The sequence below is a fragment of the Podarcis tiliguerta genome (assembly GCF_965153285.1).
Source record: "Podarcis tiliguerta genome assembly, chromosome: 2".
Taxonomy (NCBI): Eukaryota; Metazoa; Chordata; class Lepidosauria; order Squamata; family Lacertidae; genus Podarcis; species Podarcis tiliguerta.
In genome coordinates this window covers 27,828,816-27,841,629 of record NC_139535.1, presented here as the reverse complement: position 1 = coordinate 27,841,629, position 12,814 = coordinate 27,828,816, and the positions used below count along the sequence as shown (strand labels likewise).

Here is a 12,814-nt window from a genome sequence, read left to right as displayed (position 1 = left end):
TTGGAAATGTCCATTACCGTGCTGTGTTTGGGGAAACACTAATAAAAGGATATGACATGGTGATTACAAACTAGGAACTCCCTTCTGTGCTAAAGTGGCCTAAGCAATGCAGTTGTAACCTCCATTGTTTAAACATGAGATCACTGAAAAATAATTCCTTGCAGAATGTTCAGGAATGCAAAAATCACAGTGTTGTTATCATCAGGGTAAAGGGGGAAATATCAAGGGATATGATAATGACACAAAGAGTAATAATTGGTGTCCATTACTATAGATTATCCTGATGCTTGCCTTTGCACTTAAGAGTCCTATGATTCAATAAAATGGTGTAAGTAGCAAGACAGGAAGTTCCTTCTAGGCTAGTTTAGAATGGGTTGGGTGCTGCCATTGCAACCCCCAGTGTTTGCACGTGAGAGAGGATGAATTTAGAATATATACCCTTATCTTAGAAGTGTTGTTTGTAAGAAAATAAGATGTCTCTTAGAATTGGGATCTTGGGTATCGCAAAATATTCTTCCCTACTTCAAAGAACAAAGTGAGGATGCTGAAAGTTTTTTTGAGGACTGCTTTGAACAAAGATACAGGAACAGAATGATGCATCAAGGGAAAAAGCTAAAGGGGACAAAATACACATAATAGAGAGAGAGAGGAGAGAAAAAGAGCTTTGTGTATAGAAGTTCATGGAAAGAAGACAGAGTAAGCAAGCGTGGTTGTATTTCAGCACTTGTTTACAGACATGAGGAACCAGAGGATTGATTTTAAGTGTCAAAAGAAAAGGATTGCAGAATTTGGGACACTCGTGGCTGCCTTAACATGTTGAAAAATATCCTATTTTTTATTATTAAGTTCTGATTTGCAATTATTTTATTAATTTCTGTTTACCATTATTATTTATCATGCTGTTTGCTAGACAAAGAAAAAACTTGGCCTACAGCAGGTAGTGTCTGCCATTTCTCAAATTCATTGCCTGTCTTTTCTCATTGTGGGCAATGACTAGCTAGCCTTGTAAGAGATCAGCAATGTTCTCCATCAGTTTCTGCCAAGTGCTCTTCCAAACACTCTGCAAGCAGCTTGTGTGGCTGCTGGTTGCCACCTCATCATTCTGAAATCTGCCAGTATAAAAAGAGGTGAATAGTTCTTTTGGAAAGTTCCCCGATTTAGCTTTCTGGTTCAGCAATGAATCTGTTGCAGCTGCGTCTTTCTGGAGCTGCTCAACAGAAAACACAGTTGTGGATAGAGCAAATGTATTTGGCAGTCATATCCATAGTTTTGTTGGTCTTGCTTGTGCTGGGTTGTCTGCTGGCACATCCTGGGTGATGGTAAAAGGCTCTGCTGTGACTCCTGTGCATTTCTTAGTGGTGAACATTTGTGCAGAGTGCAGCAAATGTTATGCGTGTGGCCCAGCATCAATGGACGCTATTGTAATATAGAGAAGAATTTTAAAAATTGCCAACAGCTGATTTGTTTGGCATTATTCTTCACAGAATCTGAGACTAGTTAGATTCTCTGACTACAATAGAGATGCTTATTTTTCTGAAGCAACCAACACACCTGCTATCAAAAGGCAGTTCTGGATTCTATTTTTTCCTGGTTGTTTTTAAGTTGTGGGGCTGTATTTATGTTTGCTCTTAGTACTCCTGTTGGTAATTTGGTTGATCATAATATCAGAACCTGTAAATATACACAAACCTGAGTAAACCCAACAACTGTGCCCTGTGTTTAATATTCCAGATTGCAACATTTGTTCTTTTTTAAGTTTTCTTTTCTTTCCCCCCTAGATGAAATCATCCCTTCTGAGAGCAGCTCTTTGTCTGACACAACAACATTTGAAGATGGTATGTGGCTTTTGCTTTTCAACACAAGCAGATAAAACACAGCAAAGTTGGGAATGTCCCAACTCCATAATTTTACCCTGTGTATTCTTAGGGAACTGGCTATTCCCTCTGCAACAGCCCATGACTGGAATGTATTGTACAGAGCCTTATTTCTAAAGGCAGCATGAGGGTCTATGAGTATTTCTGTCTGTTCCTTTTCTTTAAGAGCAGGAGTGGGGAACCTGTGCCCCACCAGTGGTTGTTGGTCTCCAACAGCCCCAGCCAGCATGATCAATGGTCAGGGATGGTGGAAGTTGTAGACCAGCAACATCTGGAGGACCACAGACTCACCATCCCTGACCTAGAGAAACAGGAAGGTAATGGCTGTACATAACGCTGGATTAGCACATAAGACTCGGGCAGCCGGCAAAGTTTACTGAAGTTGGTTTATCCCTCCCATGAGGGATACTCCCAGCTGGCCACTTCGCCATTGCAAAGAGAGACACACTTTTTTGCCCATTTCATCTCTGCCCTCCACCCCTACCTTGAACACTTGCAATAAATATACACATTCACTGTCCAGCAGAATAATTACAAATATGCACATACTTGGGCGTCATCTAGGGGTGTTGAGCTTTTTCTTTTCCTTTTTTTCTTTTTTTCTTTTCTTTTTTTTTTTTTTTTTTTTTTTGCAAAATCTCAAAAGAAGACTTTTGGAGCTATTTATAATGAAATTTGCCAAAATCTACACTTCAAATATGGGCTGCCATACGTCCAGATTTCCCTGGACATTTCAGCACTTTCCTCCCTGGTGCTGTTTACAAGGGCTGAATACCAGCTATGTCCAGGAAATTCTGGATGTATGCAACCCTATTTCCCCCCTCTTCCTCTATCACTCCCACCTTTACTGTTGCCTAAGATTGAAACCCATGATATCCTGTGAACATTGCACTGAACAGCAAAGTTTATGGTGATCCTGAGCTAACCTTGACCCATTTTCTGAAAAGGACTTAACTGCTAATTTGTTGAGAATAAGAGGAAATCTGGCATGCTAATGCAATCTCTCAACCTCCTTGAGAGATATAGCTCCCTGTTTAACACACAAACAAGTGATCATTATCCTTTTTTATATATATATTTTCAGGATTCCCATGATTTATTTAATTGCCATAGTGACATCTGGGTTGTGTGTTTCCTGCCAGCTGACAACAGGCAGGGTTAACCATACTCCTTCATCTAGTCATTAGCTGTCTAGAAACACCCTCCGTCCCTCCCTTCCCATTCATTATTGCTTAGACAGATAACCTGTAACTTTAGTGCTCAAACTCCTACAGTGCGAATTGTTCCATAGCTTTGATCTGGCAAGCCTTTTCTGATTGGGCAGTCCCAATTGGCTGTGGTTCCGCCAATAATGGAATGACCTAGATGACTCCCTTTTTAACACACTGCCATATCTGATCTTGCTTCTTCTGAGTCATCAAGAAGAGGACTTAGTCCTCAGCTTTTCTTTTTTCTTAGCAAAAGTGTTCACACTTGGAGCTCATGCCGATTTCAGGCGTAGCATAGAATTAACTGGTAGTGATAGCTTGGTTTGCACACAAGTGTTTTAGATTGTCCAGCTAATAAAACAGTAGTGCTCTTTTTAATAATAATAAAAAATATTTCCACTTAAGAGGAGGAGAGCTGTGCCCTGTAAACTTTTAGAAAAGCTTGCTCCCTGGGCATCTAGCCATGAAAGAAATATATATATATTGGGGGGGGGGGAGCACAAACAACAAGGAGAGCAACAGATAGGATGTAGTCAGTGAAAGAATAAATAAGGAAAAGCTAATAAAAAGCTTCCATTGCAGCTTCAAAGCCTGGGCAAATAAAAAAGACAACAGTGTCAGGAAGACTCTAGGGGAGAGTGCTCCAGAGTTGGGAAGCCACAACTAAGGACTTGGCTTTTGCTCTCGCTCTCTCATCTTACAATTGAAGCAGTATCATACCACTTTAAACAGTCATGGCTTCACCCAAAGAATCCTGGCCTCTGTAGTTTGGAAAGGGTGCTGAAAGTTATTCCCCTCACAGAGTTACAGTTCCCAGAGTTCCTTGGGAAGAGAGGTTGATTGTTAAGCCACTCTGGGAATTGGGAGAAATGTATAGACCACATTAGGTGGGGAGATAACTAGCTCTCCTGCACAGCCCCCCTATCCCCAGTTGACTCGTCACAGCTGTTAGGCTCTTTGAGACTGAATGAAAATGCAACTGTCTCTTCATGAAATAGCACAACCAGCTGCTCTGCATGAACCCTTCCCTTTCCAAAGTGATATAGAGTTCCAGGCATACACCTATATAAATAGAAAACTTTGCTCCTCCTTCACAGGGCTCGTTCCATGAATCTGTTTATCTATGATTATGATTATTGCTTTACATCTCAATGTATACATCCAAATGTGTGCACGAGAAACGTCTGCTGGTGTCTCATTAGATACAATACTGATCCCATTCAGCCTCAGGAATTCCAAAGTTGATTCCAAAGTTTTGGGGGCTTAAATATGTTTGTGGGACAGATATTTCGAACATGTGGTCTGAATGTGCTGCTTTCAAACCTCGGAAAGTTTTTGCTATAACAGGTCAAAATGCGACAGAAAGTAAGTCCAGAGTACTAGGGAAGTCCTGTAACTCAACAGGAATTCAGTTCAGTCCCGAATATCTCCAAGTAGTCTGGGGAAACCTTCTAGAGAGCTGGTACTGTCTGTCGCTGTAGGCAATACTGAGCTTGATTGTCCAATAGTCTGACTTGCAATGGAATTTCCTATGTTCCTGATGTTCTATTTGACCTCCCAATCACTATCCTAGATTAGCATTACATAAGGAAGTCCTGTGAGTATATAACTCTGAGACTCCATCAGTTCTCAATCACAGTTATTAAGGAAACAGCCTTTTGTGCAAACTCAGTTGCTAAATCTATAAAGACGACTGGATGAATCTTTAATACTCGAATGACTGTTGAATACTAAAAAAAATCAGCCCTTATACCTGAGTTTCTATCATTGCTGCATTGTATTAAAATGCTACATTGTTCAACCCTGTGGCTTGGGATTTTGCTTAGGCATAATAAATCTGTCTTCCTTTTTAATGAAAACATGACATTAGCAGGCTAACATCTTAATAAATTAATTTATCAAATATGCCAGGAGTGTGCATGACTTCGCCCTTACATTCAACTAAATCCTGTTCCAACTATGTATTGCTTCTTTCCCTTTGTATTATTTAACTTTCTGTAAAATGAAAAGCATGCAAAATGATAGGGTTGAGGGAGAGATTCTTCTAATTAAGGATGTGACGATTGCTAGGGATTCACACAACATGTCTTCCTCATCCTTCCAAGTTTTTAAACCATGTGTTCTTGTTCTTTTAAGCAGGTAGCGATTCTCTTGCTGTGCCAGGCCAAAGAATAAACTCTGTGCCACTTTCTCCAAAATCTCCACCACCCAAATCCCTTGGGGTGGAGAGAATCCATCTCAGGAAGTCCTCCATGAATGAGCAACTCCTTGAATCCAGGCACTCCAGGTACAGAATTTCTGACATTGCCAAAAACTTCAGTAACATTTGCTTAGTTTTTCTACAAAGGTGATGATATTTTTAAAATACTGCTGTTATTTATTTATTTATTTACTCATCCATCACCTTTTCTGCCTCTTAAGAAAGAAGCATGCAAATTGACTTGCAACACAATTTCTGGGGGGGGAGAGGGGCACTTGTCATTGAGCGATTCTCATGGCTGAACTTCCTTTCATCCTTGAACTGAAGACACATTTGTTTGCATGCAACACTGGACATTTGAGATTATTCAGTAGGGGAACTAGGTTAAACAAAAAGTGGCTGGACTTGTGGAACTTGCAAGAAAAGCTTGGCTCTAGGTAGGACCTCAAGAGCCTTCATCTCCACGGCCAGGGTTTTCTGAGCTCTTCTCTTACCACTGCAATCCTTTGTGCCCCTTCAAAGGCAAGCCAGGTGACCTTTCCAGGCTGCTTCTAATGAAGCATAAGGACCTTCAGTGGGAATGAGAAAGTTTGAGATCCTCAGTACACGTGCAGAACCACTTGTGTGAATTCCTCACCATTATTTCTAACTTCTACACTCCTCATCCATTTTGTGTCACTTGAGATTGTATCTTGGTATTCCATGAGCTTGCACCATCATCCCAACAAAGCATGACTGCTAAGTTAACTGGTTTCACCTCTGCTTTTATTTTCGTTTTCTCTTCCTCCCCGTTTTTAAAAGTTCCACTTTCGCAGCTCTCAAAATACCAGCCATTCTGCAAGATGCTTTCCTGCGTGAACTTTATGCTTGCTTTATATACTATCTTTCCTGTGTTTTTCAAATCTTCTGCTTTCAATCTGTCGGCGAGTAACGCGAATGCTCTTCTGCTTTGCATTTTATTGAAGATATTGGGATGGTGGCCACATATCGGATTCCTCTATTTATAATCACAGAGACCCCTTGTCAACACACAGCAGCCCGTACAGAACAGTGGAGAGGCAGCACCGTGGTGGAAGAAGTATGCCCACAACACCAGTTCTCACACGCAATGCGTATAGTAGCACTCATTTACAGTAAGCTGGTTTTCTTCTTTCTTTCCCCCAGAAAGCATTTCCAACAGAAAAGAATTAGCTCATCCATAATCTTTCTTTATGATAAGAGGCATATCATAAAATCATAGATAAAATCATGGGTGTGTCCGCCATAGTACTCCTTTGAAAGCTTGAGATGTCGGGTGCATTTCCCAAAAGCTGCTTACCCCTAGAAGTAAGTTATTGCTGGTCCCCTATATATTTGCATTCAATCAACAACAGTAAACCAAGCTCCTACATCTTTTGAAGGCTGAGGGAGCTTCCCCAGATTTCCCTAACCTGATGGATGTTATCCAGAGGAATGTTAGACATTCTTAAGTATCCTTGAAACTGAAGGAATTACAAGCTTTGCTTGAAATTATTCAGTGGAACTCAAATGTTGCTCAGCTTCCTTTGCTGCTTTATCTTCCTTCATTTTCTTTTCTTTTTTTTTCTTTTTTTGCAACAAATGTTTGAATAGTACAGATGTTCTGAATCAGATAAAGGTTGTCGCAGGAAGTACTGAAAAGTTTGGGAAACACTGGTTAGCCCTGTGACACCGTATCAGTCTCTACAGCCGCAGCAGGCACTGTAACTCTCCAAGGTTTACACTCTTCCATTGTCTCCCGAGACAGATGAATGCCAACAATGATACATGAAATCCTAGCATAGCACGTAGATATTTGAGACTCTTGTGGAGTAGACTGCAACCACGGAACATGAACTATTCCAACCTCCCATTATATTTGTGATATTTTATATCCCTGTTAGATTCCTGCCTGGACTTCCCATGAAGCACCAGCTTGGTGTAGTGGTTAAGAGCGGTGGACTCGTAATCTGGTGAACCAGGTTCACTTCCCCACTCCTCCACGTGCAGCTGCTGGGTGACCTTGGGCCAGTCACACTTCTCTGAAGTCTCTCAGCCTCTCTCACCTCACAGAGTGTTTGTTGTGGGAGAGGAAGGGAAAGGAGATTGTTAGCCGCTTTGAGACTCCTTAAGGGGAGTGAAAGGCGGAATATAAAGTCCAAATTTCTTCTTCTGAAAAACTTCACAGGAAAAGACGTCACAGCCTCCATAGAGAGCTTGTTTCATTGTTCTTCCAGTTTTTTTACTTAAAACCAATGCCTACCTTTCCTGTAATTCAAAGTATTGTAGCTTTGCCCTATGCTACTTATTGGGTAGAACTGCATGCCATGTTTGTAACAAAGGCTATTTTCTGCTTTCTCAGGCCGGATGTATCTCCCCAGCACTGCAGGCAGCGGAGGGGCAGCTTAGAGTCCCAAACCAACTTGCTGTCTGAGACTGCCAGCGAAAAGCCAGTGTTCACCCTTTCAAAATCTCCGAGAAGCAGCAGTACAGAAATCCTAGATGATGGGTCTTCCTACACCAGCCAGTCCAGTGCGGAATACTATGTGACCTCAACCCCAAGCCCCTGCTATACAACCCAGACTCTGGACAACCGCACAAGAAACAGGAGATGGACCAAGAAGCAGAACATTTCTGCTGCGAATTCGGGAAGCATGCCAAACCTTGCCCAGAAGGACGTCCGCAATGGCGGCTACCCAAAAAGCCAGGAGCAGCCGTCGGTCACCTGCTACATTCCTGGCTACGCCCCTTACACGGAGTGCGATGTGTATTACAATAGCGGCTACGTGTATGAAAATGGCACGGAGGGCCAGTACACGGTTAACCCTTCCTACCGTTCGTCGGCGCACTATGGACACGAGCGCCGCTATCGGGATTTCAGGTCTTTCCATGAGGACGAGATGGAGAGAGTGCCGCACAACCCTTATGCCACCCTTCGCCTCCCGCGGAAGCCGTCCGTGAAATCTGAACACATCACCAAAAACATTCACAAGGCCTTAGTAGCAGAGCATCTTCGCGGCTGGTACCAGCGTGCCTCTGGGCACAAAGACCAGGCTCATGGCCTGCAGGCAGGCTTTGACGCCGACAGAGGGTCACAGAGGAGCCTGGGCTTTGCTGGACTGCAGGTCCCCTGTTGTCCGAGCAGCCGAGCATCATCTTTCTCTTCAGGTAACTATCCATTTTGTGCCTCTGCAACTTCACACATATCATGGGCTCTGGAGCTCAGCAATTGCTCGTGGGTGTATGAGGTGTACCGACACAACCAGGGTCCCCCTGACTGTAACAACTTAACACATCCATATCTAAATTGGATTCCTTTCTTCGCACACAATGAACGCCTCCTCCATTCTGGTAAATAGGAAGGCCTGCTCACATAAAAATTCCCTGTGTACGTTGGCACATTTAAAGGGCTTTGGATCAGGTAGCTGAGATAAAGCCCAGAGACTCAGATTGCTGGTGCCTCTGGAGCAAATGCTTCTAGTCTTGCCCTGTGGATTCGTGCAATGAGCAGCACAGCCTGCGGGGGGGAAGTATTCTCCAGTTGATCAGCTTTTGGAAACAGGAATAACTATTGGGATATTTTTTATTGGTATTTCTTTGTTTGAGACTACCTGGAAATGTATCTGGTGCAGAAAGCAGATGCCTTGAATATTGAGTAGTAGGGAACGTACTGCACTTGTTTGAAAAGAGCTGCGTTCATCAACAGGTAGATTTGGAGGTCCATGCCACGGTGCCTAAAACTTTAAAGCAGTGAACAGCCTGTGTACCTTGAGGAACACCTGCTCCCATGTAACCCTCCCTTGCCCCTGGTACCACCTAGAGAGAGGCTTTGCTGCTCTGTGCCAGAGGTTAGGTTGGCGAAATCACAAGAGCAAGGTTTTCTCTGTTATTACACCATGCCTGCAGACAGGCCTGCCTAGGCCAAACAGGATGGAACAGGCTCATGGGTGATTAAGACATATTTAGTTTCTGGTGTATGTATTGTTTTAAACTGTTGAGTCCACTCACTTACCCTGGTTTTATTACTGTTTTCGAGTGCATTCCATTGAAGTTTCTTTTACGTAATCCACCCTAAACACAAGAAAAGGACAGGATATAATTTTTTTAATGAGAATACTAAATAGATACATAATACTGTATAAGACAGAGTATTAGAGCAATATCACATTCTGTAATTACTTTGTGCAAATAGATGATCTGTGTGCACAAGTGTGTGTGTGTGTGTCTGTGTGTGTTTAAATTCAATCCTAGCTACTGTTGCTTATTCATTATTTACATAAAACATTTAATGGGAAACATTTCTTTAATATTGTTTCTCAGTGTCAGAGTAGATACGGTGCTGCGTAAGAACGACAGAGCTCTGGATTGAGCTGAAATAATTTGTAGAAGCCTTGCTAAACTGGTTTGAGAAAGAATGGTCAAGCTGGTTTGCAAAGTAATTGGGTGTCAACAGTGTGCAGGAGGTTAAGAAACTGGGGACAAGCCTACTGGCTCAGAGGTGGCTCATCTAGTTCAACATCCTGCCTCTCATAGTGGCGAGATCTAGGCAGTTAATGAAACATTTTTATCCACAAAAGGTGGCAGCAAATGCATCCAAAAATTACTGCACAAAGGGACAAGTACATAAGAGAATAAGACAAATATTAAGGTTTATATTGTGTTTTCAACCAGTATCTGTGCTTTGGGGATATACAAAAATACAAAATGCGTTGATACCTGTGCATGGACTTCTTGCCCAACACTGAAAATTGCCTAAGCCATTGAAAGAAACAGTCTGAATACACAAAGCTCATAAAGTCTTAATAATAGATAAACCATCACACAACTTGGGGGGGAGGGGGGAGTAATTTTATGACAGAAAGGTGGGCTCTTGTATATTAGAAAAAGATGCAACTATTGCAATAGAACCTACCATATATAAAAACAGAGTTACTGAATTTAAGTTAAAATAAAACATTAATAAGTATCACTTCTGTTAAATCTAGAATATTCAGAAAGATGTATGGTGGAGGTAGGGAATCTAAGGGAATACAGTGTTATGATCGTTTTTCTAAATTATGAATTAGAGCAGAACTAAGTAATGACATGGGTGGCGCTGTGGGTTAAACCACAGAGCCTAGGGCTTGCCGATCAAAAGGTCGGTAGTTCGAATCCCCACGACGGGGTGAGCTCCCGTTGTTCAGTCCCTGCTCCTGCCAACCTAGCAGTTCGCAAGCACGTCAAAGTGCAAGTAGATAAATAGGTACCGCTCTGGCGAGAAGGTAAGCGGCATTTCTGTGCGCTGCTCTGGTTAGCCAGAAGTGGCTTAGTCATGCTGGCCACATGACCTGGAAGCTGTACGCCGGCTCCCTCGGCTAATGAAGTGAGATGAGCGCCACAACCCCAGAGTCGGTCACGACTGGACCTAATGGTCAGGGGTCTCTTTACCTTTACCTAAGTAATGAAAGATAAAAAGCAGAGCAATTGTTCTCTGTGATTTGCTTTGTAACATGATTAGATTGAAATCTAAAGGTAGATAAAAAGGAGGTGCTTTGCCCTAATCAAGTTGACTGAGCATGTTATTCTCCCCGTTGAATCTATGTGGTATTTCTGTGAACTCATTGCAATAGCTGACTATACTTTTCTGGTAGCAGTGCATCAATTGCTCAGTTTGAGGTTCTACTACTTATTATTATTGCTTGTTAAATTCCTATACCACCCTTCATCTGAAGGGTGGTTTACAATATAAAAAAAAGCATGCTTGAATCCTTAGGCAAGTTAGTCACCGCTAGCATTATTTTCTTTCCCCCTCTGCTTTAGCATCTTCTACAAATGCCTCTGGGAACTGGCGGAATCCGATTGCACTGGGACTTCCCGATTATGATACGCTGTCTCAGTCCTCTTATGCTAGCTGTTACGGGAGTGTGTATGGCAACCACCCACTGCCAAGCAGGTAAGCTATTTACAATGGAATTGCTGGCTTACATTGTGATATGTCTACAGCTGGTTTGCCTGTTGGAATGCAGCAAGCAGCCTACACATAAGAAAGCCACTTCTGTCGTTTTCAACTTTTTCCTGAGAACTGAACTCAAGCTCCGTTTCTTCATTCATGTACAGCATTTTGATTGTAGCATGCAGGACTTTAGGCCTATTTACTGAAAGCTGATTGAGACAGAATTTTGCAGCTGTAATGGGGAAGGGCATAAAGCCGGGAAGGGCAATGTATCATTTATTATTATTATTTATTGAATTTATATACCGCCCTATACCCAGAGGTCTCAGGGCGGTTCTCATAAGAAGATCACAGTATATAAAATAAAAATAAAAGCAATAACCCAATAATATCCCCCCCAAAGAGCCACATTTTTAAAGGGTATGGGATATTGATCAGGTCAACCAAAAGGCCTTGTTTTTTTAAAAAAGTCTCTATCACACCAACCATTTCCCTAGACCAATGGTCCACTGGTGAGTCTACAGGGTAGCAGTAAAAGAATGCACAGGCCGGCGCAGAAAACCTTGGAAGGCTACCTGTGACCTACCCCGATTTAGAGAACTGAAAAACTGCACATGCTAATTAAGACTCCAGCCCTAATAAATTGAATTTCTGTATAAGCTTGCAACACCATGCAGTGCTCCTGAAATGTGTCGTGCAAGAGCCTGCATTCTGCTATTACACTGGTGAATTGTGGGTAGTCTACTTCCTTAGCATTTATTTGCATGTACAGCATATCTTCAGGTCAGCCATTGGCTTGGGGATTTAGAAGGAAAGGGGCGGGGGAAGCTTGCTTATTTGTTATTTGTGTGAAGGCACCACACAAGTACAAAAGGGCCTGCAAGGCTGTGCTGTGCCTTCATCTCCTTCCCTGTTGCCATGAGGCCTTTTCTGACTTCCCATTATTTTGGGCTATTCTTGTATAGCCTTACTGGACAAACCAGAGCCCTGTGCAATCAGAGTTCTAAACTGCATCTTAAAACAAAACGTGGAATGTTGACTCCTGCCGGTACTTTCTGTGCATGGTGAATGGTGTTGCGGCATTCTGCCTCCAGCACCCAAACAGAAGGACCCACATTCATTCCCTGGCATACCCAGATGGGGCTAGCAATGTCCGATGACTGAAACTCTGGAAAGCCACTGCCAGCCAGTGTAGTGGGCAATACTCAAGTCAGTGGACCAGTGGGTCCACCACAGCATAAGGCAGCTTCCTCTGTTCTTTGGCTGTGTGAACCAACTGACCTTGTGCATGATCCATATTCTGTGTGTGTGAGAGGGGCAGGGAGAGAGAGAGAGAGAGAATCGGCCTTGTGCCTGGTCTCTGAAAAATAAATACACATTTCTGCAAGATGGGGTGGGTGAAATAGAGGGTTCATTCTCAAGGCAGGGGTGTTCCTCATTGCTTTCTTTGGTTAGCATTTCCCACTCTTTTCCTCACCTTGTTCTCATCACAATTCTGCCAGCAACAGGTAGTCTAGTGTTAAGTCCAAGTGCTTCCAAATGTTTTTTCATGTAAATCATCATCTTCTTCTTCTTCTTTCTTATTTGTTTTCATGCTCTCTCT

General features: G+C 42.5%; 1 protein-coding gene across 8 annotated transcripts in view; it reads left to right on the top strand.

Moving 5' to 3' along the window:
• Positions 1-12,814, top strand: part of FRMD4B (FERM domain containing 4B) — a 234,606-nt gene that overhangs the window by 218,437 nt on the left and 3,355 nt on the right. For 4 of the 8 annotated variants that reach the window (XR_014507531.1, XM_083424796.1, XM_083424792.1 and 1 more), the window contains 5 exons: positions 1,779-1,835; positions 5,219-5,369; positions 6,248-6,415; positions 7,642-8,447; positions 11,079-11,211. Coding sequence is in view for 7 of the 8 variants with exons in the window: in XM_083424796.1 (XP_083280922.1) it covers positions 1,779-1,835; positions 5,219-5,369; positions 6,248-6,415; positions 7,642-8,447; positions 11,079-11,211 (1,315 nt within the window). In the remaining variant the exon portion in view is untranslated. The remainder of the gene's footprint in view (positions 1-1,778; positions 1,836-5,218; positions 5,370-6,247; positions 6,416-7,641; positions 8,448-11,078; positions 11,212-12,814) is intronic. The other 4 variants (XM_083424795.1, XM_083424793.1, XM_083424794.1 and 1 more) reach the window with 4 other exon arrangements.